The sequence below is a fragment of the Barbus barbus genome, assembly GCF_936440315.1.
Source record: "Barbus barbus genome assembly, chromosome: 34".
In the NCBI taxonomy this organism is placed as follows: Eukaryota; Metazoa; Chordata; class Actinopteri; order Cypriniformes; family Cyprinidae; genus Barbus; species Barbus barbus.
In genome coordinates this window covers 13,458,250-13,478,426 of record NC_136762.1, presented here as the reverse complement: position 1 = coordinate 13,478,426, position 20,177 = coordinate 13,458,250, and the positions used below count along the sequence as shown (strand labels likewise).

The 20,177-nt window shown below is 37.3% G+C and overlaps 1 protein-coding gene across 3 annotated transcripts in view; it reads left to right on the top strand.

Moving 5' to 3' along the window:
* The first annotated feature begins 5,786 nt into the window (after positions 1–5,786).
* LOC306853981 (unconventional myosin-XVIIIa-like) overlaps positions 5,787–20,177 on the top strand; it is a 121,356-nt gene continuing 106,965 nt past the window's right edge. For all 3 annotated transcript variants that reach the window (XM_079391726.1, XM_079391725.1, XM_079391727.1), the window contains exon 1: positions 5,787–6,893. In XM_079391726.1, coding sequence (XP_079247852.1) covers positions 5,868–6,893 — 1,026 coding nt within the window. In that variant the 5' untranslated portion in view covers positions 5,787–5,867. The remainder of the gene's footprint in view (positions 6,894–20,177) is intronic.

Below are 20,177 nucleotides of genomic sequence, written 5' to 3'. Positions count from 1 at the left end.
AGATGATTCTCAACTATGTTATAACAGAATGATTCGACATACCACTTATCTTTCTGCAAAATGTGTGTGAAATGGCCATAAACGGGTTTTCTCATTATATACAATGTATTTATAAACTAAATTTGCATATTAATGTGTTTTTGGGGAAACGTAATGAAAAAAGAAGTGTAAAAATGGGAGTAATAATTAACAAGATTTTCATAATGATATATATTATTTCATAGAATATTGAAATATAATTTCTTTATTCATTTGTTATGCCTCCCAAAATACTTTTAGTCCCGGTGTCCTTATATCAGGACATGTATGAAATCAACGTCCTGTTTTGTAACAGAAAGTCATATTTTGATTTGAAACCCCAACATTGTCCTGAGATATTGATTTATGACACACAATTTAAAAATTAGACAGATTTAAATGATAATAACAAAATATTATCATATTTCCATAAGAGTGTCATGATGAAGCATGGAGTGGTCATGGTGAAACATCCAATCATTTAGCATCTCTGAAAAGCCCTAAATGTGATCTGGCAACCCTGGGCCTCTGGGAGGACGATGAAAATCTCTCGCAGTCAAATTTTGTATCGATACTATAGTTATGTGGCAGTTAGTATACGTCTATTGGCCATCTTTATATGTATATACGGTAAAAAAATATTTATTTTATGAGAAAATTTATTAAAATGATTGATAAATCCTGCACTACATTTGCCAAAACATCAATCAAATGAAAATGCATAAATCATTTTAAAACATTCAGCAATCAAAATGACACACTTATTTAAAATAATACAATATTGTACTCGTTTACCTTCTCATCATGTAACCAATAACCAATATCAGGAGACATTGAACATTGATTGAATGGGTTGTCAAATCCTTGAAATATTTACTTAAAATCTCAGGGGATCTTAGACTATAGGCTACTTCAAGAAAATATTTTTGGTCAAAGGGGTTCGGCTGACAAAAAAAGTTTGAAAACCCCTTCCCAAAAATACGAAACATACATAGTCCCTTTCTCTACTACTTAGTATACAAAAAGCAAGCCAACCAAATAGTTTTCTCATAAATTGTAGGCTTTCTTGTTTAACATGTTTTCGCGGTTGTTTAAGTAGCCTTTGTCATTCTGCAGTTTAGAGAACATATGTGACCCTGGACCACAAAACCTGGTCAATTTTTTTAAACTGTTTTTGAAATTTTGAAATAAGCTTTCCATTGATATATGGTTTATTAGGATAGGACAATATTTGGCTGAGATACAACTATTTGAAAATCTGGAATCTGAGGGTGCAAAAAATTTGAAATATTGAGAAAATCGCCTTTAAAGCTGTCCGAATGAAGTTTTTAGCAATGCATATTACTAATCAAAAATTAAGTTTTATTATATTTATGGAAAGAAATTTACAAAATATCTTCATGGAACATGACCTTTACTTAATAAAGATCAGCACTGGCACCCCTCAAGGTTGCGTCCTCTCCCCGCTGCTCTTTTCCTTCTACACCAACGACTGCACATCTAAAGACCCCTCTGTCAAACTCATCCAGGACGGTGACGAGTCTGCTTACAGACAGGAGGTTAAAGAGCTGGCTGTCTGGTGCAGTCTTAACAACCTGGAGCTCAACATGCTCAAAACTGTGGAGATGATCGTGGACTTCAGGAGAAACCCCCCTGCTCTCCTCCCACTCCCCATCATGGACAGCACTGTAACGACAGTAGAGTCATTCAGGTTCCTGGGCACCACCATCTCTCTGGACCTGAAGTGGGACATTCACATAGACTCATTGTCAAAAAGGCCCAGCAGAGGTTGTACTTCCTTCACCAGCTGAGGAAGTTCAACCTACCACAGGAGCTGCTGAAACAGTTCTACTCTGCCATCACTGAATCTGTCCTCTGCACTTAGCTACGCTACCAAATCTGAACTCAGAAGACTACGGAGAGTAGTCCAGCCTGCTGAGCGAATCATTGGTACAACCCTCCCCACTCTCCAAGAACTGTACTTATCCAGAGTGAGCAGGGCTGGCAAAATCACTCTGGACCCCTCACATCCAGCACACTCCGTCTTTGAACTGTTACAGTCTGGTCGACGCTGAGCACCAGAACTGCCAGGCACAGGAACAGTTTCTTTTGGCATAAAAGAAAAATCAATAATTTTGACCCATAGATTGTATTTTTGGCTATTGCTACAAATATACCTGTGCTACATAAGACTGGTTTTGTGGTCCAGGGTCACATCTTAACTCAGTAGACAATGGAACAATGTTATTATTTTGCATTGATACAAATATATTTCAGAATACAACAGAGATGCAAAGAGATGTTCCTTCCCTTGTGAGAGACTGCTCGTGGCATCACCTAATGGCTACTATTAGTAAAATCCATTTTGCAGCAGCATAAGAAAATTATTATTATTATTATTCTTGTTGTATGTAACACCTTTGTAGGCGAGGAATGAGCATTTTAACTTAGTGAAATTAAATGAATGGATGCCATTAGTCTGACTAGATCTCAAACTGTCTCATATAATGTTGATTAAGAATTCCTTTGTGCCGCTGATAGTATCATGCATCCTGTCTTATATCTCATTAGTATAATTCTAACCATTATTTCTCATTAATTTTAATGACGTACTTAAAAACAATTGTTTACATTTTACAATATGAAAAGTTAAAATGTTAACCAGTTAAGCGAAAATCACAAATTACCCCATCCACCTGAATAATTGTGTTAGACCATAGTGCACTATGAATAAAATATACAAAATTACATGATTATGATTAATAACATAATAAGCTCAAAAGTAATTACAAGAAGAAAGCAAAATATAATTTGGCTGATTTGTGAGCATTTTAAATGTCGATGAGCACTTCAAATTGCAAACTTATTTTTCAAATGTGTCACTATATTTGTCAGGTCATTTTATAAAGAAAAAAGGTCCTCACAAGTGTTGTCAAACTTGTGTACCAACACATATACAGAGCTATATATGATGGTATTTAGAAACTAAACATTAGATCGTTTAAGTAAGTAAAGATAGATTAAGTAAGGCATTAGATGGTGATCTAATTAAGAAGACCATGACCCCAAGATCTCATCCAAGTTTAAGCCCACAAGACCGATACCTGTGTTATTTTAGTATTATTTATATAATATTAATTATTTTATTAATACGAATTAGCATTTTATTAACATGGGAAAAAATTATTTATTTATTTTCAAATTTTCAAAAATTTTAAATTTATTTTAATTATTGTGTAATTTTGTTATGTGCTTTTGCCATTTTTAGTAGTTTACTAATATTACTATTTAATTTAATTTTAATTTATTTTTATTTAGTAGTTATTTATTGCCAGTTAGTAATTCCAGTGCTTCAAATGAAATAGATTTTATTGATATTATAAATAAGATTTTATTTGATTTTTCATTTGATTTTGTTTTAATTGTTGTGTAATTGCATTTTGTGCTTTTGTCTTTTTATTAGGTGTTTTTGAAAATTACTATTTAGGTTTCATCTATTTTTATTTCAGTTGCAGTTTTAGTTTAGTTTTAGCTTTTTTTTATTTATTACCAATTTATTACCATAAATGTTTCAGGTTAAACTGAATTTAATTTGTTTGCAAGGCAACAGTTCTACTTTTCATTTTGTTTAAGTTTTTTGTCAAATATTTATATTTAATTTCAGATTTATTTAAATGAACAACAGCAGTTTTAGTTACTGATAATAACCCATTACCCATACCTAATCAAGACCCTGATGAGATGATTTTCCAGCTGATGACCACCAAAAGCAAAACGAGACAATGGGTTGTAATTATTCTATTATTATCCCAATCAATTCCTATGGCATTGACTTCAGCAGCTGTAGTTCTTAACGCAGGCAGCGGGTGTCGCCGTTTCTTCTCACTAAACAATAAGCAGCATGAGGCCAACCTACCGCCTTTATCACTATATATTTACTGCTCATGTTCAGCTGCGCCCATCTAGAGGATAGAGCGAACAGAAACAATACCGTTCCCAGCCAACAAACTGGATATCTCACAGCGGTGAGTGCAGCCGACTTTTATGTCTATAATTTGTTTAAATTCCGTAAACGAGATAATATCCAGTTATTAGGTAGGTACCAGTAGGTAAAATCTCATGTCAGGGATGTGAGCCTGGGACCAACAGCAGTCCGCTGCTGGATATAGAGGCGAAGAAAGGACCCTTATCAGCCACTTACTCATGCTAACTGACCTGCTAACTGTAGCCGGAGGATTGTTACATTCACTGTTCATTAGCGACCTTACGGGTTTATAGGTTCGGTAGTTTCTCGCTAAAATCTGTACACTCTGGTGGTCTGTGTTTAACAGTCTCAGTCCGTGTCCAGCTAATTTAAAGGCTTAGCGGCTGATCTTGAGCGTTAGCGTTTGGCTTTCCTGCCGCAGATGATTGACGAGTCTCTCGCTTCTCCGGTTGACTGACCGGGTAAATTTATATACGAAGGTTTCTCGTCCTAACGTGCTTCTCTTCAAAGTGACTCTCGCCTGGCTTTTATCTGTCTGGCCTTTAATGCGTCAATGATGCATTGTAAGCAAACCGCAGGCTTCTACATTGTAACAGAATTCTTCATCATTATATTGTAACACCGTTGCCCTCATTTTCCTTTCATGTCAACGGTCAAGTGCAAGTCCATCTGTTTATAAACAACAGTATTGCATCTATCTATCTATCTATCTATCTATCTATCTATCTATCTATCTATCTATCTATGGGGTCAATAAGATTTTTTTAAATGAATAATTTTAGTCAGCAAGATGCATTAAATTGTTTAAAAGTGATAGCAAATACATTTATGTTACAGAAGTGTTGTATTTGAAAGAAATGCTGTTGAATTTTACCATGGAATTTTTTTTATAGGAGACCATCTTTTTTAAGATGAGCATGTTTAAAACCCCAGGTCCGGGTGCAAAAATGAAGCTTGAAAGAAAATGAGAATAACTAATGCACTGAGCATTAGTAGTATTATTGTCATAATTAATGTTGATGCCTTAATTGTTTATACAAGCTAGGGTTCGTTCACTAGTATTTTTTTGCATTTGTATTTTAATGTTGAACTCAAATTATGAATAGCACTATAACTAGTAGAGTAGGTAGTATCACATTGCATTAAGTGTGCGTTGCATAAAGCCTTTTATGGGGAAGAATTGCCTGAATTGCCTTCCTGTATTATGGGGAAGAATTTGGCCCCTTGTTAATGGAACTTGTTTGGATGATGAAGTCTCCCGCTGGTGGGAAAATAGGAATGTTAGAGCCCTGTGGCTTACATAGCACCTCACTAATGCCTTAAACCCTGTTTGTTTCACATCCTTATAGTGAAATAATGATACAGTATCTTCATTATTCTAAAACCAGTCAATTTTGCTGTTCTGGGGTGATCTCCCAAAAGCATCGTTAGATATGGTTGCAAGTTCCATTGAGCTCAAATGGAAATGATGGAACTTGCGACTGTAAGTTGCTTTTGCGAAACACACTCCTGGTAAATACCGTCATGCCACATTATGATACAGAAGTTTGTTTCTTGTGTGAAGGCCAGTTATTGATTTCTACATAATTTGGCTTTACTTTTTCACAAAATGATTGCATATTGTAAGGCATTTGTAGCTCGGTAGGAAATTATGACTTGACTGGCGTCTGAAAGAGTCTAATTGTGCAGAGAAACATGAAAAATGATACAATTATAGATGTTATGTTATTTTTCTCTTTCCAGAGAGCCATAATTAATCCATTCTGGATGTACAGAAGCCACTCTGTCTCTGTATGGAAAAATTGCTTACTTGTGAAAACATTGGTGCTTCTGTAGTGGAACGTAGATTACTTTTGGGGACAGTATGTTCAACTTGATGAAAAAAGACAAGGAGAAGGATGGCGTCAGGAAGGAGAAAAAAGACAAGCGAGACCGGAGGGAACGGATGTCAGCAGCTGAGCTCCGAAGCCTGGATGAGATGAGCATGAGACGGGGTTTCTTCAACCTCAACCGGAGCTCCAAACGGGACTCCAAGAACAAGTTGGAGATCTCGAACCCGATACCTATTAAAGTCGCCAGTAGCACTGAGCTCAACCTGACCGACATTGAGTCGGATGGCCTCAGTAACCGCAGCAGCATGGTCCTGGATGCAGATCAGCTCAGCGCGGCCAGTTCCAGCGACGATCTGAAGGGCGACTACGGACAAGATGGCCACAGGAGCTCTGTCAAGGAGCGGGCGGCCAGGTTCGGCTCCCTCGCTATGCAGAACTCGCAAATGGGTTCCATCATGAAACGCTTCTCCTTTTCTCAGAGGAATAAAGAAGAAAGTCCATCTGAAGGTTCCACACCTTCTGGGCAGAACTCGGCTGCCCCATCTCCACAGGTAGAAACCAAGATCTTTGACCCCCAACGTAAGCCAAGTCTTCAACATCATCTGCAACAGCCCTCTACTGGAAAAAAGGTGCAGATTCCTGAGATTGTGGATAAGACGTTTCCAGCAGACCTCTGCTTGCCTGCTGTCGTGCCACCGCAGACGCCTGAAGTTCGGGAGCTGGTTCTTCAGAGGCGGAACACTGGGGATTTTGGGTTCTCCTTGCGGCGCACCACCATGTTGGACCGTGGCACTGATGGAGGGGTATATCGCCGAGTGGTCCACTTTGCAGAACCAGGTGCTGGTACCAAGGACCTGGCTCTTGGTTTGGTTCCTGGAGACCGGCTGGTGGAGATCAATGGGCGAAATGTGGAGAACAAGAACAGGGATGAGATCGTGGAGATGATTCGGCAATCAGGTGACACGGTTCGGCTGAAAGTTCAGCCCATCCTGGAGCTAAACGAGCTGAGCCGATGCTGGCTGAGGAACACCGAAGGGTTGCGCCGGGAAGCATTTGACGTAAGTCCACACTTTCTCTCTCTTCTCTAATTCATGATCAGTCTTTCCAGGCAGCTCCCCACAAGCTTGCCCAGCTCTTACACATGTGGAGCCAACTGGCTCTTCTGGAGAGTACAAGCACATCATTTAAGATGAACATGTTCTTGTGCAACAGGAAGCGGATTCCTTTCCAGGATGAACATCTGTCACAATGTGTCTAACAGAATCTTTTCTTCCTCCAGCTTTCCACTAGTGATGACTTTAATGACAGGCTTTGAAACCGTTTTATTTGTGTTTTTCTTTGCAGTTTGTTGTGTAATAGTTGGGCACAGTAAATTCAGAATTTTCCCCATGGAAATTTCACATGCAACAGCACACAGTTCACAATTTAGTTTTGGTATGTAACTATAAATTTCACTTGCTGTTGACACTGGTCAGGCGCATTTTCTTGTGAAAAAAAGAGTGTGATGAATGGGTGGCACAGCTCTTTCGTTTTTCCTTGACAGAGGGAAACAATTGAAACTTATCTGTCATGTTATGCGCTGCTTCCTTGTTGGATACCAGATAAGAACGGCACTTTGGCGTAAATGTTTTATTTTCTCTAGGATGGGTGGAGGTTGTGTCTTTATTAACTAGCATGTGTGCCACTACTTGGCTGGATCCAATCTGGCCTGCTGTCGTGCCAAGTTGCACATGTTGATGCTGAGACGACTTGCAAAGCTTCCTCCTAAAGTAACCGCTGAGGGCATTATGTAGGACTCTTTGACAACTCATTGGATTCCTAGCATTTGGCAGTGTTGTTTGCTTGCTTGTAAAACAGTACATTCAATTAACATATTTTTTTGCTGAGTAACATGCAGTTAGGAGACCTCGATAATTCGGTATTCTCTAGCTGTCTGTGAAATATGAGCGTGCACAACAGAGAGGTGTGACACACAAGTGAGCTTTTGAAACTGTGAATCAGAGTGCATCTGAAATTCTGAATCATTCAATGTCTTTGTGTGGTGTAGAAAGGTGTTGACTGTTTAATAATTATTCCCTTCAGTTTGCTGTTTGCTGACAATTATGAATTTTAATGGTCTCTTTGCAGCTACTGTATTTTTCTTTGCTGGGCTCAGTCCTCTAAGGGTTCACGAGAACATTGCTGTCGGTTTACAAGATTGTGATAGAAATGCAATGATCAATTAAAATGACAAATAAATGTAAATATTAAATAACATTTAGCTTATTGAATAATGATTTAATAAAATAACATGAAATTATTAAATAAATTAATATAACTAAATTATTTAATTACATTGCTTAAATGCAAAATTCATATTTATTGAAAGGTTTGTGGTACAATTTTCTAGGGTACGTAATGATATCATAATCTAGGTGATATTAGCCATTTTCTGACATGAAACTCATTAAACTCGTTTTAGAGTAAACAGATCTACTATTTACACATGTAACAGCTTTCCTTTTATCCGTATTGCTACAATTCTGTTGTCAACCCAAAATGCTGTTAACACTGTGTGAAGTCATTGTTGTTTTTGTGTCTGTCCAATTTGGCAACATTTTCTTTCTACACTGCAGATAATCAGTATTTAATGTACAATTAAACCTAATTTATACTTCTGCATCGAACCTACGCAGAAACGGACAGGCCTGCGCCGTAACCTATGCCGTACCTGACGTGCACCTCTCCAAAAATTTAACGGCGTGTCAATTCTACACGGACCGCAACGCTGTGATTGGTCTGCTAGAACCCCTGCCTCCGTATGCACTTGAGTTTTGTGTGCGTTTATGAGCACTGTAATATAGTTTAACGTTACACCTTATTTAAAATAAAACAAAGCGAAGAACAAGTTTCTTATTTATTATAGTACGTAGCATTATACATCAGATGTTGATCTGCTATGGTACACGTCCTTGTGGAGACTGAAAGAATGCCAACTTCTCCTGTTCCATTGTTGTTCCCTTTTTGTAGTTTTAAATAATGATTTAACGTAATGATTTGATATTTATATGCCGCCGTCACGGCTTCTCCGACGAGCCGCTGCTTCTTCGGCTTTTGCCGTGGTCCTGCGGGTTACACCAGCAACATGCCCGTGGACACTGCATACTAGCGGTCCGCATGTGTACTGCACATCGACGCGGACGACGACGCAGAAGTATAAATGAAAACCGACGCACAGTTTACGGCGTAGGTCCGACGCAGAAGTATAAATTGTTGAGTAACTGCGTCAGCTCCTTCAGAAACTCTTTGACAGCAGACTTATGTCAGCGTGCTTTAACACATACATGCTCAAACAGCTATTCTTACAGCTTACAAATTACAATTAAATTAAGTCCCCTCTAAATCAAAAACATCTGTTGTATTTACAGAAAAAATTGTATTTGTCAGTGGTTTGGCTGAGAAAAATGATGACGGCTTTGACTGTTACTTTTGTAAAATGTTGGCCACATGATCGTTTGGGTTTAGGAATGAAGAGTGTTAAAAGGAGTCCCTAGGTGTTTTTGTACTTGTTGAAACAGACCCTGGACTTTTTGTAGTCAGTCATGGCCTAGAGCAGCTGTACTTCTGCAGGCTGAACTGACTTACAGGTGCCTGACAAATTTATCATCATCATCTTCATCATTACTGCATTTACATGATAGAAAATGAGCTGTATAGCCTACAGCAAGGATGGACCAGCTTCTCAGGTTCAGCATTTGTGTCTGTGATAAATCTTAACTCAGGCACTAATGTCTGGCTAATGGTACTATTCTGCTGTAATGGGCTTAGAAAAATAAAGCGATCATCAGCCCTGCCTGTTTATGGAACCACATGTTTGTGAAGGGCTTCCTAATGATTTTTCCTATGGAATAGTCTTAACTCTCATTGATAGGCCAGATTTGTTGCAGCACTTCCAGGAAACTCAAGATTTGTTTAGCTTAGTTTGGAGTGATTCTTGCCCATTTGGTAACAGACCGTCTCGTAACAATTAGAACCAACCGATTAATCATGTGCTTCTGCAGATTGGTTGCTGGCGAGCACCTCCATCCCATACCAGAGTGGATCTGCTGTGCTATTTTGGGTTTTACCTACAAACAAGAGGGACTTGCTTGGCTGTATAGTTCTTAGTCAGCCTCCCCGCTGTAGTCATTATGGTTCATTACATGGCCTCACGTCAGTGGGAGTATTCTGTGCCAGTCACCCTGACTCTCACCCCACTGTCTATCGCTCTCTCTTGTCTTTTGGCAAGCTGTGCTACATGCATTGTCTGGAACATCTAATATGTCCTCTGAGAGCATTATCATTTTGAGCTGCTTTTGTTGTGAAGCTGTTTTAAAATAAGGATTGGCAGGATGTACTCTAGGATGTGGAAGTGGCAGCAGTGATTGTTTATTAAAACACATTATTTGTGTTAGTGATAGACCGATATATTGGCCAATCAGATTATTCAGGTGCTATTTGGCTATTTTAACCATTCACTTGGCTGAGGTGTTCTTCTCTTGACTTTATCACTTCCAAATTCTACTAAAACTTGTCATTTTCATCAAAGACTTTTTACATCTTTGAAATGCAAATTAAGATATTTTTAATGACACTTACAAATACCTCTGTCCCTCCATTGAAAGTCCATTACACCAAAACTTTGAAGGTCATAGAGAGATTGTAAAAGGAAATTCAAATGAATCAAGCAATTTTAATCCTTTGAAGAGACACAATCTCTTTATTTGGACCTTTGGAATGGACTTTTAATAGAGGGATAGCAATCTCTTAGGTTTCATAAATTCTCCATTAACTGTTAAATATCTTTAAGATAGCAAGGCTCCTTTCCATTCAGAAAGTTTGAGATTAAGTTTCATTATTTTTCGAAAAGGTTTTTTTTTCTTCTCCTCAAATTCAGTTTTATTTATACCAAATTCTGTATTTTCCAGAAATGTTCTGGATTGCATTTTAATGGTTTCATTAAATTTTAATAATCAAAAGTACACAAATCATAATCACGATTATTTTGGTCAATATTGTAATCACTATTGCGATATTAATAGTGGGCCATATGACCAAAACTTTAAATAAAAGATTTATTTAAAGATAGTGATATGTATCAAATACAGTGGTGTGAAAAAGTGTTGGCCCCCTTCCTTATTTTTTATTTTATTGCATGTTTGTCACACTTTAATGTTTCAGATCATCAAACAAATTTAAATATTAATCAAAGATAACACAAGTAAACACAACATGCAGTTTTTAAATGAAGGTTTTTTTTTTTTTTATGAAGGGAAAACAAAATCCAAACCCAGATGGCCCTGTGTGAAACATCTGTGTGTTTGACATCTACATTTTAGAGACCAGCGAAATGTCACAATTCTCAATACCACAGCAGAATACCAGAGTAACTAATATTAGTTAAACAACAACAAAAAAGTTCCTAAAAATGATTGAAAATAATTAAAATGCCAGTATTAAAAAAGCAAAGGAATACAATGCCAGTAATAAAAAAAGCAAAAGAATACAATAGAATAAAAAAGATAAATTAAGCAAACTGTGCTAAGTGCAAGTCTAAAGTAGCTATTCAGTTAACAGCCCTCTAGAGAAATTGAATAACTTAATGTAAAATAAAACAGCATAGTCTTCACTATAAGAATTAAACTCCCTTTGTTTCTTATTAAAGCTACAAAAGTCCTTAAGTCAAGAGCAGTGAGTGATTTTGAATTTGTCTATTGTTGTTTGACTAGCACACAGTCAGCAGCAGGAATATAGCCCGCTGTCACTTTAAGAGCAGCACGGATCCAATTTACTGTTACACATGTATTTTCATTCTCAACTCTTTACGTTCATTTATTACATAACCGACGAGGGTTTACGTGAATCATTTTACTAAGGACAGACTTTTATGCAAAAATGGAAATGTTCACGTGAATTTCTGACATTTGGATAAGGATATGACCGTAAACTGAAAGTTTTTGCGCTGAGGACGCACACGTTGTCAAAGCGCCTGACAGGGCAAGCCATTATGCTAATGCATTAGCTTAAAGCTTAAAATAAAGAATCGTCATGTTTTGGGCAGCTTGGGACACGTACTTCTCCCGCAGCATCTCATTCTGTTTCCTGCACTATTGCACTATTTTTTAGATGCATTTTGTTCATAGAAATGCGTTATTCAGTGCTAAAATTGTACATGCACTGTGGGCAGACCTGACTAATCGATAATAAGAATCGTTGTCGATGATTTTCATTATTGATAATAATCGATTTTATTGATTTGTTGTTGCAGCCCTACAACAAAACAACAGATATACACAGGCAGATACATGACAGTTAAGTAAATACATTTCTCTTCCTGCCATTCCAATTTAACTTGCTGGTATGAATTTAAATTTACACTCTGAACTGGAAAAAATAAAAAAATTGTTCTTCAATTCTGAATTTTGCCTAACCCCAGCACAGGAGTCTACAGCAGCAGAAACTGGATTGTGGGCAGTTATGCTCTAAAATACAGCATTCAAAAGTGCCACAATCATTCAGTGAAACGTTTTCTGGTTGAAAACAATCATTCACTGACATCTCTTCCACTTAAGTCTACTCTAAGTGGAGAAGAACAGAAGTACAGCAGTGTGGTGCAGAATGTCCCTGGGGTGCTGTGGGCCAGTCATGCGGCAGAGACAGGGCCATACTGGCTCCATCTATCGAGACAAGAACACTACAGTACAATCCCGATGTACTAGGCTTTGCAGCCAGTGATTACAAAACCATATTGCAAAACTGACATTTAGGATTGTTTATTAATCGTGATGAGAAGTACTGTGATTAGCAAAATACAACTTATTTCAACATTGTTAGAAGCGTAAGCAGGAAAAACTCATGAAAGACCGGTATGCTAATAAAAGCATACTTGTGGTCTTGATGCAGCCTCCACGGAGTACTAGTAATGATGGAACTCTGAGGTTTGTTAACCGCAAAGTCATGCTTTCACATTGCCTGTAAAACAGCATGATGGCACATTGAGGCTGGGTGTCAGAATGTCTGCATCAATCTGTGTGTGTATAAGGGTCTGGGGGCATCTGGTGCACAGCTGTAACACTTCTGTAGACAGTGTCATGGAGTGCAACCTTGCTGGAGGTCAGTCATGTCACCCATGATGATGCTTCCACACTCACTTCACTGCGGGAGAGTCAGCAAGAGCTTTTAGTGCTGAAGACTCTGAAATAGCTGTACTAATGGCAGACTATCTACCTCAAAGACACTGAAAATGACTTGAAAAATGCATCGGGGTCTTTACAAGATATCCTCAACAAACAGCATTTGTGGCATAATGTTGATTACCACAAAAAATAATTTTAACTCCTCCCTTGTTATCTTGAAAAAAACAAATGACGGTTACTGTGAGGCACTTGTAATGGAAGTAAACAGGGTTCAATTTTAAAGGACTGAAAAAGCAGAAATATGAAGCTTAATGTTGTTTTGTTAAAGCTATGCATTATTTGAGTTGTAAAGCAGATTAAATCATTATTTTTAAAGTCGCTTTAGGGTTTGTTCAACTTTCATGGAAACAAAGTTACTTAATATAAAGTTACACAGAAAAGGTAAGTATGCGATGTTTTTCACACTAAAATCATGTTACTGTCTGTGTTGTTACTGTTTACTAAAACTAAAACTATTAAAAATAGTTTTCAGTATTTGAAATAAAGCTGAACTAAAATCAAATATAAAAAGTAATTGAAAATCTTGTCTGTGCCAATAGCGCAACAGCGAATTGTCTCGTGGTCCTTTGCTGATCCCGTTCCCCTCTCTCTCTACCCATTGATTTCCTGTCTGCTCTCTATGGTCCTGTCCAAATAAAGGCATAAAAATATAATATATTATATTTGATAATATATGAATATAACTTAAAAATAATAATAATAATAAATATTAATTGAAAATCGTAACCTTAAAACACTTATTGTTCCTTGGTAGCTAACTAAAAATAACAAAAATGTAAATAGAAACGAATAAAATGAAGAAAAAAAAATTACTCAAACTTAAAATGAATTAAATTAAAATACTTTATTTTATATTTAATAGGATAACATAATAGTAATAGTAAACTAAAATAACTGGTTAACATGCATATTGTTTACGTTTTAATAAAAAGAGGGACAAATTATTTTATATGATTTATTTAATTCTTTTTCATCAATATTATGCTGCAAATGCTGTCAAATGAATTAAACTCTACTAATTTTAAATGATTCTAGTATATATGATACTAACCTAATAACAAATACCAAAATAGACTGTGGTCTCATTTCACTCCCTAGATTTGTTGCTTACAGTGGGACAGCCCTAAAAAATGTCAGACTCCTTAGGAAGTGCACTGACTACTCAACTACGGAGCAGACTAAGACCCTAAGTGTTGGACTTCAAATGTCCAGAAAAAAAAAAAAGTGCTTCCAGGCCTGGTTCTGTCTTGACAGAGACCATCTGACTAGACTGAGAGCTGAAAATAGACTATTTTTACATGTTTGTTTCAGCGGGGTCTGTACCGTCCCTATTCTGGCTTCCTCACGCCCATCTCAGGACATCCTGGCTATACTGGTCAATGCGTAGAAGAATAGAGGACTTCCTGTATATTCGCGGTTTTCTTCTAAGGAATAAGGAACAGTGGGAATAACATACCATTCTTCAGCCACTCCAAAGACATTCCTGCAATGAAGGGGAAATTCCTAGTTGCATTCTTCACCAAACTCAATAACAAAAGAACATCAAAAATATTTCCAACAATCAAAATAGTGTTTGTATTATTAGTAATCGAATTACCAAGCAAAAATAAAGAACAGTCCTTTGGTCTTTTGACTCAAAAACAGCAACACTTAGCCATGAAGATGTAGAAAGTAAAAGGTCAATCAAGAAGTTCTCTCAATGAAGCAGCAGAGCCCAGCTGTGCCTGTTGGATGAGACCATCATGAACTCCATCCGCTTGGCTTTTGTTTGCACTGGGACATGATCGTTTTACGGCTCGTCTTTATTTGGATTAATGATAAAGCTGTTGCTATTTGTTTTCTGAGACAATAGGACCGAGAATGGCTCCCGCTGCTCAGTGAGGCCCACAAATCAGTGCAGCACTCCAGACATCACACAGACAAACATAGATCCTCCACAGACACGTGCTACAATACACGACTACCTAAGACCACACCACACCAGGACAAAGGTCCAGCTCTTCACTTCCTGTTTGGCAAAAATTCTATACCAAACTCAAATTTATAATAGCATTCAAAAATGTTCAACTTTAAGAAAAATGTCTCATACTTTAGAGATTTTTTTATTTTTGTACTTCACATCACTAGTATACTCACTAAAAGCTGCCTAAACATTGATGCCAATGGTAGGGCCCTATGATTTCCGTAATGCGGAAAATGCGGACGGAATCGCGAAATCCAATCACAAAAAAGGAATTTACTGTATAACGCAGAATGTCACGGAATTTGCCAAATTTGGGATGGATAAGCCTACTTAAAAACAACAACTAAAAAGGTTAACTTAAAATTTTTTAAAGGGGACCTATTATGCAAAAATCACTTTTATAAGGTGTTTGAACAGTTGTGTGGCTGCAGTGTGTGAAAACAACCAGCCTATAATGTTAAAAATCCACCAAATATTTTTTTTTTATAAAAACCAATAAATCATGAACAGTCTCTCCAAACGAGCGGTTTCAGATTCTCCCTCTGTTCACGTCACCGAGGGGAAAAAGTCCTGCCCATTTGTGACGCTCTCTGTCCTATTAGCATAAACACAGCCCTGCGTGAGAAGCTGCGGTCCACCATTACTGGAGTTATATGTAATGTCAGCGCCAAAGAGGCTTAACAAGTGTTGTGTTTTGGGATGCACTAATGAACATAGGAGTCGCCATAATCTCCCCCCATTTGAGCCCAGGACACTGTGGTTAAACTTCATTTTCGAAGGAAATATCCCGGAAAAAATTCTGTAAAGTCCCCTAAATGTTTAGGAGCACTTCGTTTACCAACACTTCGTGTGCGAACGTCAGCTCCAGACAAAGTATCACGCATTTGTTTTCCAAATTGCCTTTCTGAAAGAGCTTCTTGTACTGTAAAAAGTGATACGTTGACTTAACTTAAAAAAAAATTATGTTGCCTTAAAATTTTTTAAGTAAATAATTTTAAAAAATAAGTTGTGAACTTGACAATTCACTTAACGTATTTTTTAAAATGATTATTTACTTAATTTTAAGGCAACGGGTTTCATACATTTTTTTTAAGTTAAGTTAACGTATCACTTTTTGGAGTGTGGCACTCTGTAAGGCTAATTGCTAAAGATATCATTGTCTCCGCCTGGTTTCACTGTTGTTATTTTTATCCCGCAGTGCTCCCTGTTTGTGTAATTCATAAACACAAATTTATTATGCACAGTATAATCAGATGGCTGACTTTGAAACAGAGTAAGTTTTCTGTAAAGATAACAGGCTTGTACTAATAGTGGAATGTTTATTTGCAAAGGCTAGCACTGCTAATGCCGGAGCTTGAGCTCTTGAAGCTCCACCCTCTTCTCCGGGAGCAACAGTCCTTTTGGATTTAAAGCAACATACTCAAAATCAGCGCATTTGGGCTTATACCCTAAAAGTGGCCATTTTAACAAGCTATAAATATTTATCTGTGAGGTATATTGAGCTAAAACTTCACACATACGCTCTGGGGACATCAGAGACTTATTTTACATCTTGTAAAAAGGGGCATAATAGGTCCCCTTTAAAAGGTCTTCACAGCAACCAGTCAAAATAAAAGTTTGGTTTAACTTGAAGAAACTGTGACTGAAATATATTACTTAGTGTAATGATAGTACTCCTAATAACAAAATGATCATAAAAACAGAATATTTACCAGAAAAATTATTTACCACAATTTATTTAGCAGAAAAATGTAAATACACAACACATAAATCTGGAAAAAAAAGAAATAATTAAAATAATAATAATAATAATAATGTTTTTCTAAAAATCAATTAATTAGATATGCTTTTAATTAGGGCTGTGCAATTAATCGAATTCAGTTTCGATTTCAATTTCGGACTAGCAATTATGAAAATACAGTAATCGAGATAAACCGATTATTGCGCCACGTTCCACCCCCTTTCCAGCGGTGCACTTTCGTTCCTCCATAAAAGCCCAATTTCACGCGAAAATTCCTGACAGTCTGTGTTAAGTTTAAATCTTTACTGAATGAGCGCCGGCACGGCGGACAGACGGAACACAGTAGAGAGAGACAATTAATATTCAGCGCAAAAAACATTCGTTCCGCTGAAATATCCGTTGTTGAACATTAAATTTAGGTTTAAAAGACAACATGTAGTGCGCGTAGTTCATGAGAGTAGGAACTGTAAGGGATAACTGTGTGTCTGAATATAAATGTCAGACGCTTCATAGCCGCCTTTTATAGGATAAAGAATGACAGTGACTGTGATCAAAGTGAACAAGTTCCTGCAGAACATTCTCACCTGTTTGTTAACACCAAATTTGTTTTTATTCGTCTTTATTATTTGTATTATTCTTTTAATAATTATTTTAATGTAGAGAGTTACTTAAACTGTTCACTATATACAGTGCTTTTACTGTTTTTTTTCTTCAGATACCCAATTACAGGTCAAAAGGTACATAAATGCCAGCAAGAATGCTGTTATGAAAGGCATAGGAGGCCATTTTTGATATTTGAATAAATAATATTTTGTTGTTTCAGTTTGTTATTTGCCCAATAAATGACAATAACATTTTTAGGTTTAAAGCATTTTTTTGACAGATTCCGAAAATATTTGTGTTTTCTCTTTATGACAGGTGGTCTTGTTAAGCACTGTATGTTTTCATAGCATTCATTTGGCATGTTAGTCTGAAGGATATTGTGCAGAATGTGGAATGTGGTCTCAATTATCAAGCCGTTTAGATTTTCTTAGCAGTATGATGTCATACTGCTCAGGCCCCTCCCACGACTGCTGACAGACTGTTCCGTATTTGCATATTTCCGCCTTCAGCCAGTTGTACACTGTCCGGCATTTTCTCCACGCTCAAGCAGCTGTAGCGACAACAATGTCTGAAATGCAGTGCAGGTGTTTTGTAGTTGGATGTAAAAGTGAACATAAGAGTCTTCATTTTCTCCCGATATCAGAGCTATTGAGGACACAGTGGATTAGTTTTGATTTTGATGGTAATGTGTCACCGAATGCTCATTATCATTTAAAGAGGCATGCACCGAAACGGTTCGTTGGGAACAGAGTTGTTTTTGATAAGGTAAAAAGGGTGTTTTTACATGATCGTTGAGATTTTAACCAAAGTATTTTGCTGACATTTCATGAAGACCCAAGGAATCATACCAACTTGTGGAACATGGGCATCTGATGTCCCCTTTAAAAGGTGTTCATTCAATTCTGAATGGCTCATAACCCTGGCAAACACCTCTTCATGACTTATGAGGTGCTAAAAATGTACACCTTAAGAGAAGGATGATTTGATTTTGGAGTGTGTACTTGAATGGAGGCATCTGTGATAAATTAAGTGAATTTGGCTACTTTTTCCCTCTGTCACTTGGTAACATCCATTTTAACTTGAAAAATTGCTCCTCAGCTTAAATGCTCCCACTCTCTTCCTTCTATGACCTCCATCTCTTCGTTTCTCTTTCTCTCTTGCTGCCTGTGGGTTCTGGTACTTCTGTTGCCTTGGCATTGCATCTGAGAGATCTGGGAGCATTTTACCAATTTAGGTTTTTCATATGCAAGTATATGTAAAATAACAACCACAGAAATCCTAGAGGCTGGAAATCTTACAGGCCCCCGACCAAAGATGATAGTTACCACTCTATGGATAATATGACTTTATTTATTGTGTGAACTCGATTCAGATATTTAAACAAGATTTAAAGGCTCATCTTTTTTTGATTTTGGCATGTGTTTTGGGGAAACATTTGATGTAGCATACTGCTTTAAGAGAACAAACTAGGGCTGGGCGATAAAACGATAACGATATGTATCGCGATAGACACGTGAACGATATCAATAAAAAATGTGTTCGATAAAACGTTCGATATTTTTTATTCTTCGTCGGAAAAAAACAAAGGTTGTGAAGCAAGTTTGGTTGCATTAACAAAGGCACTCGCTCTCTGGTAACCTAGCAACGTAGGGAGTGACACGCTAACAGCCAATCATGTAACAGTATCAGGTTTGGTTGCGCCATATCGTTGTCTCGTGTCTAAGTGCGCACTGCGCACGCGCGGCTGAGAGTGCACGTCTGCAGCCAGACCTGGCTGGTCTGGTCTGCTGGATTCCTCTTCATAAGCAGAAAATGAGTGCCGCAGCGAGCGAGGAAATTGTAAATAAAAGAGAAAGTCAGCTCGCCAGTATGGCAGTTTTTTGTATATAAGTCAGACCAAATGTCATCTGCAAATTATGCAAGACCGTCGTCCCCGCCAAGACTGGTAATACCACGAACTTGATGTACCACCTTAAAAAAATATCAATAATTATCGATATCGACCGATATGAAACACTGATATCGTGATACAGTTTTCAGCCATATCGCCCAGCCCTAGAACAAACCATTCAGGACATACATGTATTTGCCCTGGGTTCTGTTTTATAATGGATGTGCTGTGGGGAAAAAAAAATCAATCACTGTCATTACTAGTTCCCAAGGGGACTTTGGCCTCACTGTGGATGCACTCAGTGTTGAAATTTCTGCTAAAACAATAAGCCATGAGAGGCTTTTTTAAACAACGAATTACAATTTTTGCTACTAATCACAATTGTTTTTTCTGTAAGAACAATGTTTGCAATTTCCGAGTAGAATTCAGCATGCAGTCACAGGTGCATGTATAGCATGCATTGGCTGTTTTTTTTTGGCTTTGAATGTGTCCACACAATATCAGATTTTAAAGTCATAACCGATGGTTTTGTAATTTTCTGCTGATATTAAAAGGCATGATCGAGACCCCTCCTCAGAGTGTACAGGCTCTGTAGCTCTTGGCCCTTACCTCATTATTTTACTCCACAAGACCATGAGCTCTGTTCAGGAAGCTATACTGATTTGATTGGCTCTCATTTTATCGCAATCTTTTCAACATTTCAGATCTCTGAAGTTCAACATTTTTATTATCTTAAACGTTTTCTTTAGACCTCAGCAGCATTTTATTTTTTCCTTTCCAAAACCATGCATGTGGTATCATAAACTAAAACTGCTTTTTTACACCATTTATTAAGCAATGTTACATGTTCTAAACATGTACCAGCATCTTTAACAATAAATAATACTGTAATATTTATTAATTAACCTAGCTTAATAAGTGCTATAAACA